Source organism: Hyla sarda, chromosome 11 (assembly GCF_029499605.1).
Source record: "Hyla sarda isolate aHylSar1 chromosome 11, aHylSar1.hap1, whole genome shotgun sequence".
Classification (NCBI taxonomy): domain Eukaryota; kingdom Metazoa; phylum Chordata; class Amphibia; order Anura; family Hylidae; genus Hyla; species Hyla sarda.
In genome coordinates, this window is record NC_079199.1 from 95,415,591 (window position 1) to 95,434,049 (window position 18,459).

The 18,459-nt window shown below is 44.9% G+C and overlaps 1 protein-coding gene across 5 annotated transcripts in view; it reads left to right on the forward strand.

Moving 5' to 3' along the window:
* Positions 1–18,459, forward strand: part of PAK6 (p21 (RAC1) activated kinase 6) — an 83,102-nt gene that overhangs the window by 41,422 nt on the left and 23,221 nt on the right. For all 5 annotated transcript variants that reach the window (XM_056546177.1, XM_056546179.1, XM_056546178.1 and 2 more), the window contains exons 2-3: positions 8,487–8,699; positions 10,805–11,401. In XM_056546177.1, the coding sequence (XP_056402152.1) occupies positions 8,487–8,699; positions 10,805–11,401 (810 nt within the window). The remainder of the gene's footprint in view (positions 1–8,486; positions 8,700–10,804; positions 11,402–18,459) is intronic.

An 18,459-nucleotide genomic window follows, 5' to 3' on the forward strand; every position in this document is an offset into this window, starting at 1 on the left:
ACAAAAATGGTCAGCATCTCCAAACAAAATTAAACAGCTAGTTTTGTGTGTTAACAGTAGGAACAAATAATACCGCCATACAATGACCACCATTACCACTGACTAATAACACTATATTTGTTACTGAATAAAATAAACTTTACAAAAGACCATATTCCCAAATACATTCACTATACAGAAGTAGATACCAGCTGAACACAGGATCTGTATACTATATAAGTGATTATATACAGGACTATATAGTGCTATATACCAGCTGTACACAGGATCTGTATACCATATAAGTGATTATATACAGGACCATATAGAAATAGATACCAGCTGTACACAGTAGAAAGACAAAGAAAGTCACAGCACAACTCCAAGGTTTCGTAGTTCAAATCAGGGCTGAAGATTTATTGTACCGTAAAACAAAGCACTTTATGTTATATGGTGCAATAAATCTTCAGCCTTGATATGAACACCGAAACTTTGGAGTTGGACCCCATAAGAGATTAAGGGTATGTTCACACCTGCGTATTTTCTGCTGGAGATTTGCTGTAGCAAATTTTGCTACCGCTTAAAGTCAGCGGGCAGCAAAATCTACTAAAGCAAATCTGCAGCAGAAAATACGCACGTTTGAACATAGACATAAAATTACATCTAGGGACTCACAGATGGCGTCTTTTCTGATCAGCGGCGTCCTCTTTACTTTTCTTCTCCATCCGGATCAGACCAACATGACGGCTTCTTCCAACCAAAACTTCATCTCTTCAGCATTTGCAGGACAAACATGTTAGACTCTGTCCTGCCAGTTGCCCTCCTCTACACAATCTCCCCATCTATAGGCCTCCACATTATAAAAAATGCCCCCTTGGTGTCCCGCTCTGTAAAAATGGGCGCAGAGACACACACACACACAAAAATACAGAGACACACTAACCTGGCTTATCTCTGGCGGTGGTGGCCTGACCAGTGACGTCACTGACATCTTCCTGCACGGGGCTGCGGAGGAACATCACTTGTGTGAGGTCCCACATGAGACCCGGACAGCAGGCTTGCTGTTCTAAAGTGGCCGGGGCGCTTTAAAACAGTGAGCGGCGGCGCAGCGGCAGGGCCGGCCTAGGTGGCCCAAGAAAAAATATATATATATTTGGCCTGGTGAGAGACCCGGGGCTATAGCCCCATTAGCCCCCCCCTGGCGACGCCCCTGGGTAATAGACAAATGGGACCTCTATCACATCTTCTATGGAATAGGGCTGGGCAACACTTCGTCTCCATGTAACCATGACTTTCATGTGCCTGCAAAACTTCCCTAAGTGTTCAGCCTTTTTAGAGCCTGAAGAGGTTAATTTTCGTGATATGACGGATGTACTAGTCGACCAACATTCTTCTATGTGACTAGGGTGTAAGTTGCAATAACAATTATTCTTTCCCTTTCGGAGCTTCTGAAAGCTTTGCCGACAACTTACCGGCTGGTAAATGTTATATCACATTTTATGAACTTTAAAAGCTTTTGTATCCAGTTCCCCTTTTTGCGGTCGGCGACCATGAATAATGGGATATTCATGGCACTGTGGCATTTCCTTTCATCTTGAATGAGCCCGGGTACTTCTGTACTGTTGCGGGACGTTTCCTGCGTAGCTTTAATCTCCATTAGTCAGGGACCATCGTTGGGCTGATCGCCATCTTAGGTTAATAGGTATTGTCAGACTTTGAAAAGTTTCCTGGTTACTTATTTAATGTTAGGGTCAGTTCACAATACGAATATCGCGTAAACTTGGCCTTCGATACAAAACAGGTGAGAGCACACCTATGAAGTTAAATATATACTATACTAGTTTCTTTTCTTGGCCTAAGGCTCTCTGTAATGTGACAAACTTGGGAGTTACTATAATTCTTCTAAATGTAACTCATTAGGTCTTACAGATGCTTTACGTGTCTTTTTATATGTGTCTAGCCTCTGTATTTGGCTCATAAATCCCTCTATACTGCTGCTCACTCATTCTGACATCCGCTGCTCAGAAAAGGGCATGTCTGAGGAAAGCACTGAGCCTGCCCTCAATCAGCATGCATTCACTTCTTCCCTGGGTCTGCTGTGCTGTGCTGGGTCTCTTCATCTAATCCCTGCAGGCTGTTCTGTAACCCCCTCCTCTCTATTTTCATGCTGCAGCCTGATAGGAAAGGAGTGAGCTCAGAGGAGTGCTTGTCCCGCCCTCACTTCCTGGACTTTGTCCCTGCCTGTGCTTCAGCTGGGACAAAGATGATGCTGCTCTGCTGAGCGTTAACTAATACAGGACAGCATCTCTAACTAGGAATTGGAAGCCTACTGCTCCAGAGCACCGGTCGGCAGGCCTGTCTCACCAGACATAATTCCTCCAGGCTGTAGCTCCCACGGGCCTTGCCTCGCCTGTATCTCACAGTGGGAGCCCATTCCTGAAAGACCAAGCCATAAGGTCTAAATCCCAAAAACAGCAGCTGGATGTTGGAGTTGGGCAGAGCAGCTTCCACCCAAGCTATGTTCTACTACTTCTAGGAGTTGGATTGGTTAACAGGGGTCTCTCGGGGGCTTCTTATGAGCCTAAACAACTCCTAGAAGAAGTAGAACGTAGCTGGGGTAGAAGCTGCTGTTCCCAACTCCAACATATAGTTCCTATTTTTGGGATTTAGACCCAATCGTAACAGTAGAAAAGCCTGTTATCTCCATATTAGTGGCATATCCAAGTAGCGCATGCACGGTAAGTGGGCCAAGTTTGGCATTGGCTTCACTCGCTTACCATGCATGGGCTGCTAACACCTGAGCAGGATTTCTGCCAATCACTTGGGAGATTCGAAGGTGTGATTGGAGGGGTAATCCGCCCCTAGACATTTATCCCCTATCCAAAGGATAGGGGATAAGATGTCTGATCGCAGGAGGCCCACTGCTGGGAACCCCCGGCGATCTCCCTGCTGCACCCGGCGTTCGTTTAGAGCGTCGGGTGCAGCTCCAAAGACTTGTGATGTCACGGCCACGCCCCCTCAATGCAAGTCTATGGGAGGGGGCGTGACGGCCGTCACGCCCCCTCCCATAGACTTGCATTGAGGGAGCGTGGTCGTGACGTCACGAGCCTCCGCCCTACATCGCAAGTCATCCAGCACGGAGTGAAGTTTTTTCCGTGCACCGGATGTCTGGGGTGCCACAGCCGAGATCGCGGGGGTCTCCAGTGGCGGGACCCCCTTGATCAGACATCTTCTCCCCTATCCAAAGAGATAAGATGTCTAGGGGCTGAGTACCCCTTTCAAATTCTTTTATAACAGTGTATGGAACCATGTTGGCGGTCTAGCTACAATTTTTGAAGTGACAGATGCTGGCTGTACATCATTAACCATAAAGCTGGCCATACATTTCAGGTAGCTGTCGGACAAATATTCATTCAGCTAACAACTATCTCTCTTGCTCAGAAAAGTGTGCACGTGTTATGAATGGGGAGAGGGGAATAATCCGTTGTTAGACATCTTTCCGAGAAAGGGTCCTCCTTACTCCTACCAGAAGATGTCGGGGGGCTGCTATACATATAATGTGGTTTGGCCCATCCAGTCGTAATCGGTGAATCTCACGGACTTTGCAAACGGCCAGTTTAATGGGCAAGAGGGAAGTATGGCCCCTTACCATGATCACATGGTATCCAGGAGGGCTGTTGTTTCACGGGAAGAGGGTATACTTGGCTGGTATGTGACTTTTTCATTGTTGGCTCTTTGGAGAGCAAGTAAAATAGATTCAACGAATCCCTTTTAAGGTGCGATCATGTTTAGGATATAAACAAAGGGAGGGGATTTGGCTGCGTGTATAATCCTGCTTGATGAGATAACATTCATGAGGTAAATCCCTTCGGGCCATAATAAACGGTGGGAACGTCAATGACCCCATACAATGACACAATACTGATGGGTTTGTTATTATCGTCCAAGGTGTATAGGTGACTGGAAACAAAGTAGTAATGCAAACCCGACAGGCAGAAGACCACCATGTTTACCTAAGGCTTTTCTCAAAGGACATCTAAGGGCAAAGAGATAAGGAATAAACTAATCTTCTGAATACATTGTTTTAGTAGTATTTACAGATGATCACCAATCCCAATGCTATAAACTACATATAGGTTTTTATCAACAATTAATAGTCAATGGGTAACATCGTGGACAATGCTGTCTGGTTAACGTACCTAGTTTTTTTGTGGATTCACATAGAAATTGGATCTCTTGAGTACAAAAGAGACACTAAGATCACAGAGACACTATAACTTAGAAGGCTTCCTGACACATCAGGTCCTAGAATGTGCACCGGACACATTGGATCTCTTGAGGACAAAATTGGAGACCTGTTATGACCCACAGCTCATGGGTATTGTATTGCGGATAGTGAGAAATTTCGTAATTGTGTAAGGCTATATGCAAATCCCTTTAAGGGGTACTCTGCACCTAGACATCCAAAGGATAGGGGATAAGATGTCTGATCATGGGGATCCCCGCAATCTCCCTGCTGCACCTGGTGTTCGTTTAGAGCGTTGGGTGCAGCGCCGGAGGCTCGTGATGTCACGGTCACACCCCGCTCGTGACGTCACGACCACTCCCCCTCAACGCAAGTCTATAGGAGGGGGCGTGACATCCGACGGATGTTACGGCCCCTCCCATACACTTGCATTGAGGGGGCATGGTCATGGGTGTGACCGTGATGTCACGAGCCTCCACCCCGCATTGCCAGTCATCCGTCCCAGAGCGAAGTTCGCTCCGGGCACCGGATGTCTGGGGTGCTGCAGCCGAGATCGCGGAGGTCCCCAGCAGCGTGACCCCTGCGATTAGACATCTTATTCCCCTATCCAGTGGATAAGATGTCTAGGGGCAGAGTACCCATTTAAGGGTTTTGTTTTGTCTACTTATGGATGTCTGGGGGAGGAGGGGGTTGTAGTACTGACTCTCATTAACTAAATTGGTGGTATAGTAAAAAAAAAAAAATCTGAAAATGCTCAATGGAGAAAAGTATACTCGCCTCCAGAAGAAAGAATACTTATACTAACCAAATCAGAGTCTTCTCCAAAGAGGAAAGTCAACCATCCCCCTGAACTGCGTCTAGAACATATCACTAGCCCACCAGTACCCTGCTCTGTACTGACCAAACAGCTGTCTACAGATCTGATGTCAATTGGTTCCACCAAAATTGTTGACTATAGCCAACACTTACCTTAACAAACTAGAGAATCTAGCAGTGGACTGTTCCTTTATTTACTGTTAAATCTTTCTTACTGCTAGGCCCGAGGACTCCAAGGTGTCTTGCTAAGTGACCATGCACACTAGGAAACTTCTGTCCTGAGATTCCAGACTCCGGTGCAGCATCTTCCTTTTGTCTTCAATGGGAGTCTGCTGCACGGTGCACACTGCTGAATTTCCACAGAAATCTCTGAAATTCAAATTCCTGACTTTTTAGGTGGAAGACTGCATGGAACGGCATAGTTGTCAAAAGGGACAGCGCATGTCCGTGCGTAAATAGTGCCGGTTCATTACGACGCTGCCTACTACAAACAGAATGTCCGATTTGGGTGACTGCTTTTCATATAGTCAGAAGAGCTTAGTATTCCTGCCCTGATGGAGCAATACTTACAGTGCCACCTTGATGCCATTACTTCAGCTTTACATTTTTCATTGCCATCTAGGGTCTTCCAGACGTAAATGGGTACTCCGCTCCTAGATATCATATCCCCTATCCACAGGAGAGGGGAATAGTGTCTGATCACCGGTAGTCCGGCTGAGGGGACCCGAGAACTCCTGGCCGGCACATCTCCGCTCCTTGCCAGATTACTGGCAACCACAGCCCTAAACTGTGGCCAACACGTCCCTCCATGTATCTCTATGGGAGAACCGGAGATACCCGAATGCTGTATTTCCTTCTCTTCCATAGACATGAATAAAGGGGGGGGGGGGGGTGATCAGGGTGTCTCCAAAGTCTAGTACAGACAGCGAAAAAATTTTGGGCCAGAGATCGAGGGGAGCCAGTGGTCGGACCCTCTGTAATGAGGCATTTTATTCCCTATCCTTTTGAAAGGGGATAATATATCTAGTACTAGAGTACCCCTTAAAGTATGGGATAATTTGTTTCTCTTTTGAAAAACATTATTGACCTAAAAATCATTAAAACAAAATGAATCGTTAAAGTGAATTAAGTAATAACATCTGACTCATCATAGACCGAGAACACCACTTTCTCTAAACCTTCCCAGCCATTCCGTCCTTTTTGTTCTATGATTGTTCTTTTGCCCGCAGCATCTGCTGTCGGTGGATTACACGACTGTCTTATTCGCACAATCATTGCCTGACAGATGAAATTTGAGTAATTAATTTTACGATGACGAAAACTGCAATTTTCCAGAGGAGAGGTTTGGCCTTGAAAACAAAAAATATGATACCATTACCTGAACAATGGAGCGTATCTGTGGGAAATGACTGCAAGGCGAGTTTACAGCATTCTAAAAGGGGTACTCCGGTGGAAAACAATTTTTTTTAATCAACTGATGCCAGAAAGTTAAACAGATTTGTAAATTACTTCTATTTAAAAAAAATCTCAATCCTTCCAGTACTTATCAGCTGCTGTATTCTCCACAGGAAGTTCATTTCTTTTTTAATTTCCTTTCTGTCTGACCACAGTGCTCTCTGCTGACACCTCTGTCCATGTCAGGAACTGTCCAGAGCAGGATATGTTTGCTCTGGGGATTGGCTCCTACTCTGGACAGTTCCTGACATGGACAGAGGTGTCAGCAGAGAGCACTGTGGTCAGACTGAAAAGAACTTCACAACTTTTTCTGGAGCATACAGCAGCTGATAAGTACTGAAAGGATTAGGTAGGATTTTTAAATAGAAGTAACTTACAAATCTGTTTACATTTCTGGCACCAGTTGATTAAAAAATAAAAAAAAATATAAAAAAAATGGTTTTCCACCGGAGTACCCCTTTAACTTTGAGTAAAGTGTCAACACAAACTATGAAGCCCCCTCATTTGAAAGCTATTTTTTCTACCGTTTATGTCAATTCTTCTTCTTCCAGGACTGATATATTTTCAATATTTTCCTTCCCTCTATACAAAATTGGTATTGCTGTGAATTAGTGTTCCTGATGCTTTAAAAAAAAACTTTTGACATGTCCTAGAGACATTTCAAAAGTTTTGATTAGTTGGGATCTGAGTGTTCAGACCCCGACCAATCTGTAGAATTAGTGGGGAGAGAAGTGTGCAACTGAGTACTTCATACCCTTCACTCTGTGACAGCAGGACTAAGGCATAGACATATATTGTAAGTTTGTCTAGGTCAAGCTGGGTAAAATGTGCTGGCCGCGCTCTTCTCAACAACATGTCAAACTTTTTTTTAAAGTGACAGTACCCATTTAACTTCTATTGCAGACCAAGTCTTAAGGTACCCTTAGACCTAACAAGTTTAGCTGGCCATTGGTCTTTGGTAGCTGTTGGTCAAACACCAGTTTAGAGAACAGCTGTCTCCCAGTTAACCCCAATACATGCAAACAGCATCCTAAAATCACCGCTTGAATCATGATCCTTTTCGTGACGCCAGGGCATAGTTAACCTATACAGCACTCGAGGTTGAGCCAGCTTCTTCTGTGCCAGGCACCGGGGAAATAAATACTCAGATGCAAGGTTACAGATAACTGGCTTTAATGAGGCAGGATAGATGGTAAAATCCATTATAGCTCAGATTGGTATAAAGAGAGGTGCAAGATTAACCTTGGAAGCTTATCGGCTTGCTGGGATTTATAGTTGATTGTGCTGTATATTACTGACTTGCTCTATGGCAACCCATGCTTGACTTTAGTGACTTGTATGACTGACTTGAATCCCCGGGACTTAAGTGCTTACCGCTAGGCTTGACTTTCACCTGGGTACTGGGGTTATTCTTTAGCAGATGCATGGTTGCTGGATTAGACTTGAGGCCTCCTCAGAATCACCTCACAGACTCTCTTCAGACTTCTCCAAACTGTACCTCAGCTACATCTGCACTAGTCTGCAGAACTGAACTCTGAACTCCTAACACACTATATAAGAGGCAGATTTGGAGGACTCCCATGGGGCAGATAAGTCACATGGTTCACCTCATGCACACTCCCCTAACAACAAAGTCTCTAAGGTTTAACAGGCTTAAAGCAACAGGTACATAGGAAATACCAATACATTAACCATAGCATAACATTATGATAGATGGAGTAGCGTGGGCCCAAGACAGACACTAAAGGCAACATCTGCCTCGCAGGCTGGTGGGATGGATAAAATTTCTGTACTGGGTCATCACAATACTGATCTCCCAATATGAAACAGGAGGAACCCCCCCCCCCCCCCAGGCTCCAGGAGACAAGGAGGCCTAACTGCAACCTCTGCTCCCCTGGCTTTTAACTCTGGAAGCTGTTTTGTAATGCTTGTTGTTTGTGGAGATGGTAATATTCTTGTTGATAACATTGGAATGTATTTTCCCCTTCAGTTTAACATCATGTTTCGCAAAAAGAAAAAGAAACGGCCCGACATCTCCGCTCCTCTGAATTTTCAGCATCGTGTACATACCTCCTTTGATGCCAAGGCGGGCAAGTTTGTTGGCCTTCCACCACAATGGCAGAGCGTCCTGGATACTTTGCGGCGCCCAAAACCTGTAGTGGACCCTTCCCGAATAACTCCAGTGCAGCTAAAGCCTATGAAAGTGAGTACTAAATACTGCATTATATACTGTATACTGTGGACATATAAAGCACTGATAAATTACATGTGGCTCTCCTATTGTCCTTACATATTCCATATGCTGTAGAAGATTGACAACAGAAAAAAAAGCATGTGGCCTGTCTAATCTACCCTTTATATTATTTCTTTTTTTTATTTCAATTAATTTTGATTTTATGACCACTTCTGCAGAAAGATTGTTCCAAGCATCTACTACTCATTTAATAGTCATATTTTCAGTAACTTATCTATTAGCTCTTAAATGGAACTTTATGAAAGGCTTTGCTGAAATAAAGATTTGTTCTTTTTCCCAGTCAGAGTTGTTTTATTTTCTGCTCTCAATGGGAAGAGTTCTAGTTTATTTTCCCAGTGCAAGGGTGCTAGTTTTTTATTCTTTTGGAGAGGTACTAGTTTATTTTCCTAGTAGGAGGGGTTCTAATTCCTGCTCCTAGTGGGAGGGGTTCTAATTCCTGCTCCTAGTGGGAGGGGTTCTAATTCCTGCTCCTAGTGGGAGGGGTTCTAGTTCTTGCTCCTAGTGGGAGGGGGTTCTAATTCCTGCTCCTAGTGGGAGGGGGTTCTAATTCCTGCTCCTAGTGGGAGGGGGTTCTAATTCCTGCTCCTAGTGGGAGGGGGTTCTAATTCCTGCTCCTAGTGGGAGGGGGTTCTAATTCCTGCTCCTAGTGGGAGGGGGTTCTAATTCCTGCTCCTAGTGGGAGGGGGTTCTAATTCCTGCTCCTAGTGGGAGGGGGTTCTAATTCCTGCTCCTAGTGGGAGGGGGTTCTAGTTCCTGCTCCTAGTGGGAGGTGGTTCTAGTTCCTGCTCTCAGTGGGAGGTGGTTCTAGTTCCTGCTCTCAGTGGGAGGTGGTTCTAGTTCCTGCTCTCAGTGGGAGGTGGTTCTAGTTCCTGCTCTCAGTGGGAGGTGGTTCTAATTCCTGCTCCTAGTGGGAGGTGGTTCTAATTCCTGCTCTCAGTGGGAGGTGGTTCTAATTCCTGCTCCTAGTGGGAGGTGGTTCTAGTTCCTGCTCCTAGTGGGAGTGGTTCTAATTCCTGCTCTCAGTGGGAGGTGGTTCTAGTTCCTGCTCTCAGTGGGAGGTGGTTCTAGTTCCTGCTCTCAGTGGGAGGTGGTTGTAGTTCCTGCTCTCAGTGGATGGTGGTTGTAGTTCCTGCTCTCAGTGGGAGGTGGTTCTAGTTCCTGTGCCCAGGGGGAGGAGGTTCTAGTTTGTGTTCCCAGGCAGAGGACATTCTAGTTCCTGCTCTCAGTGGGAGGTGGTTCTAGTTCCTGTGCCCAGGGGGAGGAGGTTCTAGTTTGTGTTCCCAGGCAGAGGACATTCTAGTTCCTGCTCCTAGTGGGAGGGGTTCTAGTTCCTGCTCTCAGTGGGTGGTGGTTCTAGTTCCTGCTCCTAGTGGGAGGGGTTCTAGTTCCTGCTCTCAGTGGGAGGTGGTTGTAGTTCCTGCTCTCAGTGGGAGGGTTTCTAGTTCCTGCTCTCAGTGGTAGGTGGTTCTAGTTCCTGCTCTCAGTGGGAGGTGGTTGTAGTTCCTGCTCTCAGTGGGAGGTGGTTGTAGTTCCTGCTCTCAGTGGGAGGTGGTTGTAGTTCCTGCTCTCAGTGGATGGTGGTTGTAGTTCCTGCTCTCGGTGGGAGGTGGTTCTAGTTCCTGTGCCCAGGGGGAGGAGGTTCTAGTTTGTGTTCCCAGGCAGAGGACATTCTAGTTCCTGCTCCTAGTGGGAGGGGTTCTAGTTCCTGCTCTCAGTGGGAGGTGGTTCTAGTTCCTGCTCTCAGTGGGAGGTGGTTCTAGTTCCTGTGCCCAGGGGAGGAGGTTCTAGTTTGTGTTCCCAGGCAGAGGACATTCTAGTTCCTGCGCCCAGTGTGAGGGGTTCTAGTTTTATAATAGTGATAAGAATGTATAGCCATGCAACTAAAGCTTCTCTTTCATATCTGTGATATGTACACACTATACATTGACATATGCTTTATGCTTTGTTTCACATGTACTGCGTGAGTGCATAATATCAGTAGATGTTAGCCCCTCCAAATATACACATATTTAATAAACAACTAATAATAATACATTTACCTTTGTTCTCCATAGACGGTTGTTCGAGGCAGCACCATTGGATTGGAAGGATACATCTCAGGGATATTGGTTGATATTCAAAAACTGTCTGTAACCAGCTCTAACACTCTCAGGCGGAGTCCCCTGGCAAGAAGGCGAGCTCAGTCTTTGGGAGTGCTTGGAGAGGAGAGGCCACCAAACAATGGACAATATGTTGTACCAGAGCCAAATGTATATGACAAGTATTCCAACTACATTAATTGCAATGGTGACTCTAAGGCCAACAGGAGGCAGACCATGTGGCCGGACTACAAACCTACAGATGAGAGCCCGTCCAAACCCAATGGTTCTGTTTGTAAAGCAAAGTCTTTGGATCCTGGAGACTTTCAGGATACAGTGGATCATCAGGCCAAATCTCCTAGCGGTTTACTTAAGAACATTCATGGGGGTAGTAGCTTTGAGCAGGACACCCGTGCTACAAAAAGACAGCTATCCCATGAGACTCTGTTAGAAGAGGGTCCTATCTCCAAATCTACTGAGAGTATTACAAAACCGGGACTATTAAGGAGTGGTTTTGAGCCTTCAGGCAATGAGAAGGGTTCAGAGAAGCCTATCCCAGGACCACAGAGAAAGGTACGATTGTTTTCTTTAACGGTATACCTAAGCTGTTTATATAAGCTTGTTTCCCAGGTCGCATTTTTATGGTTTGTGGTGGATTAAGAAGAATGCTCAACTTGTTTTGCAGTCTTCAGTATGTTTTTAAAGGGGTATTCCACTGGAAAACTTTTTTTTTTTTTTTTTAAATCAACCGGTGCCAGAAAGTTAAACAGAATTGTAAATGACTTCTATTAAAAAATCTTAATCCTTCCAGTACTTATCAGCTGCTGTTATTATCCACAGGAAGTTCTTTCCTTTTTAACCCCTTAAGGACCGGAGGTTTTTCCGTTTTTGCATTTTCGTTTTTTGCTCCTTGCCTTTAAAAAATCATAACTCTTTCAAATTTACACCTAAAAATCCATATGATGGCTTATTTTTTGCGCCACCAATTCTACTTTGTAATGACGTCAGTCATTTTGCCCAAAAATCTATGGTGAAGCGGGAAAAAAAATCATTGTGCGACAAAATTTAAAAAAAAACGCTGTTTTGTAACTTTTGGGGGCTTCCGTTTCTACGTAGTACATTTTTCGGTAAAAATGACACCTGATATGTATTCTGTAGGTCCATACGATTAAAATGATACCCTACTTATATAGGTTTGATTTTGTCGGACTTCTGGAAAAAATCATAACTACATGCAGGAAAATTAATACGTTTAAAATTGTCATCTTCTGACCCCTATAACTTTTTTATTTTTCCGTGTATGGGGCGGTATGAGGGCTCATTTTTTGCGCCGTGATCTGAAGTTTTTAACGGTACCATTTTTGCATTGATAGGACTTATTGATCGCTTTTTATTCATTTTTTCATGATATAAAAAGTGACCAAAAATGCACTATTTTGGACTTTGGAATTTTTTTGCGCGCACGCCATTGACCGTGCGGTTTAATTAACGATATATTTTTATAATTCGGACATTTCCGCACGCGGCGATACCATTTATGTTTATTTTTATTTTTATTTACACTGTGTTTTTTCTTTTATGGGAAAAGGGGGGTGATTCAAACTTTTAATAGGGAAGGGGTTAAATGATGTTTATTCACTTTTTTTTTGCACTTTTTTTTTGCAGTGTTATAGGTCCCATAGGGACCTATAACACTGCACACACTGATCTTTTACATTGATCACTGGTTTCTCATAAGAAACCAGTGATCGATGATTCTGCCGCATGACTGCTCATGCCTGGATCTCAGGCACTGAGCAGTCATTCGGCGATCGGACAGCGAGGAGGCAGGTAGGGGCCCTCCCGCTGTCCTGTCAGCTGTTCGGGATGCCGCGATTTCACCGCGGCTATCCCGAACAGCCCACTGAGCTAGCCGGGATGCTTTCGGTTTCACTTTAGACGCGGCGTTCAACTTTGAACGCCGCGTCTAAAGGGTTAATAGCGCGCGGCACAGCGATCAATGCCGCGCGCTATTAGCCACGGGTCCCGGCCGTTGTTAGAGGCCGGGCCCGACCCGCTATGACGCGGGGCCACGCCGTGGCCCCGCGTTATAGATCGGGAGTGGACACATGACGTTCCAGTACGTCATGTGTCCTTAAGGGGTTAAATTTACATTCTGTCTGACCACAGTGCTCTCTGCTGACACCTCTGTCCATTTTAGGAACTCTCCAGAGCAGGACAGGCTTTCTATGGGGATTTGCTCCTACTCTGGACAGTCCCTGACATGGACAGAGGTGTCAGCAGAGAGCACTGTGGTCAGAAAGAATGTAAATTTAAAAAGGAAAGAACTTCCTGTGGATAATAACAGCAGCTGATAAGTACTGGAAGGATAAGTTATGTACAAATCTGTTTAAAGGGGTTATCCAGGAAAAAACTTTTATATATAAAAATCAACTGGCTCCAGAAAGTTAAACAGATTTGTAAATGACTTCTATTAAAAAATCTTAATCCTTTCAGTACTTATGTGCTGGTGAAGTTGAGTTATTCTTTTCTGTCTAAGTGCTCTCTGATGACACGTGTCTCGGGAACCGCCCAATTTGAAACAAATCTACTGTGTGCAGTTCCCAAGACAAGCAGAGATGTCAGCAAAGAGCACTTTTGCCAGACAGAAAACAACAACTCAACTTCAGCAACATAAAATAATGTTTTTCCTGGAATACCCCTTTAACTTTCTGGCACAAATTGATAAAAAAAAAAATGTTTTCCAGTGGAGTACCCCTTTAACCTCTTAAGGACTCAGGACATACCTGAAAGCACTGAGCCCGGTCCCGGTGTTTAAAACACCGTGACCCCACATCACACCGGGTCGGTCGCGGCTGCTACTCATAGCTGGGACCCTGGGCTAACAGCGCGCGGCACCGATCGTTGTGCCGTGCTCTATTAACCCTTCAGACGCGGCAGTCAAAGTTGACCGCCGCGTCTGAAAGTGAAAGCAAACACTTCAGTCAGGCTGATCGGGACATTGCGATAAAATCCCATAGACTTGCATTGAGGGGGCGGGGCGTGATGTTATAAGTGGGCTGGGCTATGACATCACAAGCTCCCGGTGCAGGCTCTAGAGTTTGGAACAGTTTGTTCCAAACGCTGAGCAGCGGAGTACCCCTTTAAGGATGTGAGCAGCTCCATCCACATGGGGGAAAAACTGACCGATCAGCTGGTTATTCCCTCCCCGGTTATAGGATAGGATTATAACATTTTGGTGTAACCAAGTGTATTTACAGATTTGTGTATTTTACACTAGATACCTAAAGACAACTGTGTGTTTTATTGAATTTTAATACAGGGGAAGCTAAGGCCGAGGAATATACATAGTGATGATGAAAAACGAGTATATCTGAGCACAAACAGAATTATCATAGCTGACCATAGTATTTATCCACATTACTTTTGGGTCTTTCATCAGAAAGAAGCCACATTGTTATTCTATAATGAATACTAGCAGTCTTATCCATCATAGAAGAAGTCTTATAACATGGTCTGGCCTAGTTCTTAAAGGGGTACTCCGGTGGAAACCTTTTTTTTTCTCTCTAAATCAACTGGTGCCAGAAAGTTAAACACATTTGTAAATGACTTCTATTAAAAAATATTAATCGTTCCAGTACCTATTTGCTGCTGAATACTACAGAGGAAATTATTTTCTTTTTGGAATACAGTGCTCTCTGCTGACATCATGAGCACAGTGCTCTCTGCTGACATCTCTGTCCATTTTAGCAACTGTCCAGAGCAGCATATGTTTTCTATGGGGATTTTTTTTTTTAAATGGACAGAGATGTCAGCGGAGAGCACTGTGCTCGTGATGTCAGCAGAGAGCTCTGTGTTCCAAAAAGAAAAGGATTTCCTCTGTAGTATTCAGCAGCTAATAAATACTGGAAGGATTACGATTTTTTAATAGAAGTCATTTACAAATCTGTTTCACTTTCTGGCACCAGTTGATTTAAAAAAAAAAAAAAAAAAATAAGTTTTCCACCGGAGTACCCCTTTAAAGTTTCTGTCATTTTGACAGGAACAATAGTGCTGCGTGCTCCAATGGGAATGTGAAGAGGGGCTGATGATGGAGAGAAGCGTGCAGTGTTTTTATGGCACTGTATGGCCAATCTTCAGGGAAGACATTCCATGTTTCTCCAGTATGAACAGGCAAGCAGGTGTCCATGATGTTCTTCCAGTTCTGACAGGCAGTCTCGAACATTGAAAATATTTCGGATGTTTCTATAGCTTTGATTTGCATCATTACCAGGACTGTGAACGGAGGAAATTGAGCTTTGTCTGTCACTCGGGATACAACCTGACTTGTAGAGTGAATTCTTTTCATCTGCAGCTGTGTTATAGTTTACAGCTCGGTCTTAGGGAGAAGAGGGAGAAGACCTCCAGGCTTCTGAGGTCTCTATGGAGTAAACAGCAGAGAATGTGTTCTACCCGAGTTGACTCGAGATCTCTGAGCCTTGTGTGGTGCCTTGGGGGGGTGTATGGCAGTTGGGGTATTGCTATGCGGTATATCAAGGATGTGATTAACTCTTGTCGGTCGTGACGCCAGAGTGAGGGTTAATACTGTGATGCTTGGCCTATCGCCACCCTTCCCAAAAGCGATAGGGAGATGTAGAATAACGGGAATCTCCACAACCAGAGCTTTGCTGAAAACTTTCGGAAACTTTACTGAAGATTTTCTGTAACATGGGATAGCAGGAAGAGTCATTATAACAAATTCTATATACAGCTTAGCAGAGATTGACGAATGGTTGGGACTTTTGTAAGTTCTTTAGCTTAGTAGGATTTTGTTAAGCACAGATCCACTGGATTTAGGAAAGAAATGTGCTGCTTGCTTTGCAGTTCAGGAACAAGAGCCCAAGAGCCCGATTATTGGCTGCAGCTCCCTTATATGGGCAGGGGCTGGCCATTTTAGGATTGGTCTATACCATCTGTCAATCAGCTTTACAAAGTGTTATGGGTAATCACATGACCCATGAACCTCCAAAGGTCCTTTTACCTACCATAGAGTACTAACCCGAGTCCCATGAACTAAGGCCCTGCGACGCTATGAAGGTAAGCATACATATTATATACAGCATTTACATGTAATTTAACAGAATATTAAAGGGGTATTCCAGGCCAAAACTTTTTTATACATATCAACTGGCTCCGGAAAGTTAAACAGATTTGTAAATTACTTCTATTAAAAAAATCTTAATCCTTCCAATAGTTATTAGCTTCTGAAGTTGAGTTGTTGTTTTCTGTCTAACTGCTCTCTGATGACTCACGTCCCGGGAGCTGTGCAGTTCCTATGGGGATATTCTCCCATCATGCACAGCTCCCGGGACGTGACATCATCATTGAGCAGTTAGACAAAAAACTTCAGAAGCTAATAACTATTGGAAGGATTGAGATTTTTTAATAGAAGTAATTTACAAATCTGTTTAACTTTCCGGAGCCAGTTGAGATTATATATATATATATATATATATATATATATATATATATATATATAAAGGTTTTGCCTGGAATACCCCTTTAACTATCTGAGAGGTGACTAGGGGATGACTAGGGAAGCGGACCTCCACAGTTCCTAGGAACTCTGACTTTGGGGACCCCCAACCAAGGTACAGTATGCAATACAGTACTGGGGACACCACACTTGTGTGGTGAGCCACAGGGTGTGAAGGTGAGGTGTATGGAGTTACTAACTCCTAAATGTTCGTGACACCAGGACGTGGTTTTCCCAGTTACCACCCGAACGGTAGCACTGCTATCCCTAGGTTAGGAAAGGTAATAATAGTCCAAGACCAGGTAGACAGATGGAAATAGTCTTTACAGCTCGGCCAGGATCCCAGAGAGGTGGCCAGTAACACAGGAGGACCTCTCAGCTTGCTGGGACTTGTAGTGACTTTGACAGACTTTAGGACAGCCAAGCTGACTATAATAGACTTGACTGTATGTAGTGACAGCAGACATAGATGACTTGACTTACTGACTTGTGGCTGTGGGTTAGGCTTGAGGCCTCCAGATGTGCTGGACACTGGCTCTGAGACGTCTGGTCTTTACTGTACCTCAGTAGGAAGTGTGGTAGAAGAGAGAGATTGTAATGGCTCCCCCTCTTATAAAGGGGGGCTGAGCCATAAGCCCATAGGTCAAGCTGCAGGTCACCTGGTTAGCTGGTGCTCTCTGGGTAACAAACACATCAGGTGAACACATTATCATGTGACTGACTTAAAGGTCCTTTATACAGACTACACATAATACTATGCTAATATTTAGTACTATGGGGGAGACACTGCAGAAGGGCCCCTAGGACACAGAGGGACTCAACCTGACAGGGCCTAAGTACTGTCCGGGACTATATCCAGTACTGGGACATCACACTTGCTGTAAGATACAGATGACTTCTGATTTACATACCATCATGGGAACGTCACTTGTTATCAACCCGTTCTGTAATTACGCCAATTCTGAAAATAACTTAATTGCTAGGTATAGTATTGTGTCTCGAGCCGCGTGTACTATGAATGGGTTCACTAGAATGTGCGGCTAATAAAAATTATGGAGTATCTTGACCTGAGTTCATCCTGTCCTCGTCGGTGATCTTTGAATCCTTGAGTCTTACGTTTTCCTTACACTTATTAGAGCAAAATCTGTCAAACACTTGTTCGTCAGTCATCTAGCTCCCATGATACACTTGCAGGATCGGCCAAGTGTACATGTGTTTTTTATAGAGTGAATACAGTGACCCCCCCCCCCCCCGACCTACGATGGCCCCGACATACGATAATTTCAACATGCGATGGCCTCTCAGAGGCAGCATCAACATACGATGCTTTTGTATGTCGGGGCCATCACATAAATGGCTATCCGGCAGCGCAGACTGCTTCAGCTGCCGCCGGATAGCCGTTTACGGTGCCCCGTGCCCTTTGCTGACGATCACTTACCTGTCCTCGGGGCTCCGGCGCATCCTCTTCGGGATCCTCTGCATCGTCGGCGCTCTCCATCGACGTCATCACGTCGCTGCGCACGCCGTCCCGTCATCCAATAGGAGCGGCGTGCGGAGCGGCGTGATGGCGGCGATGGAGAGAGCGGATGCCAGGGAAGCAGAGGCCTTACTGGTGCGTCGGAGACACCTCGGGGACGCGCCGACCGCTATGGAAGGCGACATCCCGGGCAGCGGTGACGGTCCGGAGCGGCGGGGACAGGGGAGTACAACTTCCTCTAACAGTGGTCTACAACCTGCGGACCTCCAGATGTTGCAAAACTACAACACCCAGCATGCCCGGACAGCCAACGGCTGTCCGGGCATGCTGGGTGTTGTAGTTTTGCAACATCTGGAGGTCCGCAGGTTGTAGACCACTGCCCTATACTTTACATTGCACGGATCCCTCAACATGCGATGGTTTCAACAAACGATGGTCCGTTTGGAACGGATTACCATCGTATGTTGAGGGATCACTGTATTACAAAAATTGGTATTCATAGAGATATATCAAAAGTTTTGGCACTTGTCTTGGCTCATTCTGCTGGTCGGTCGGGGTCTGAAGTGTTCTCCTACAACATTATCAAGGTAAGAAGAAAATGGACCCGGCACTACCAGAATTAAAGGCTACTGGCACTCT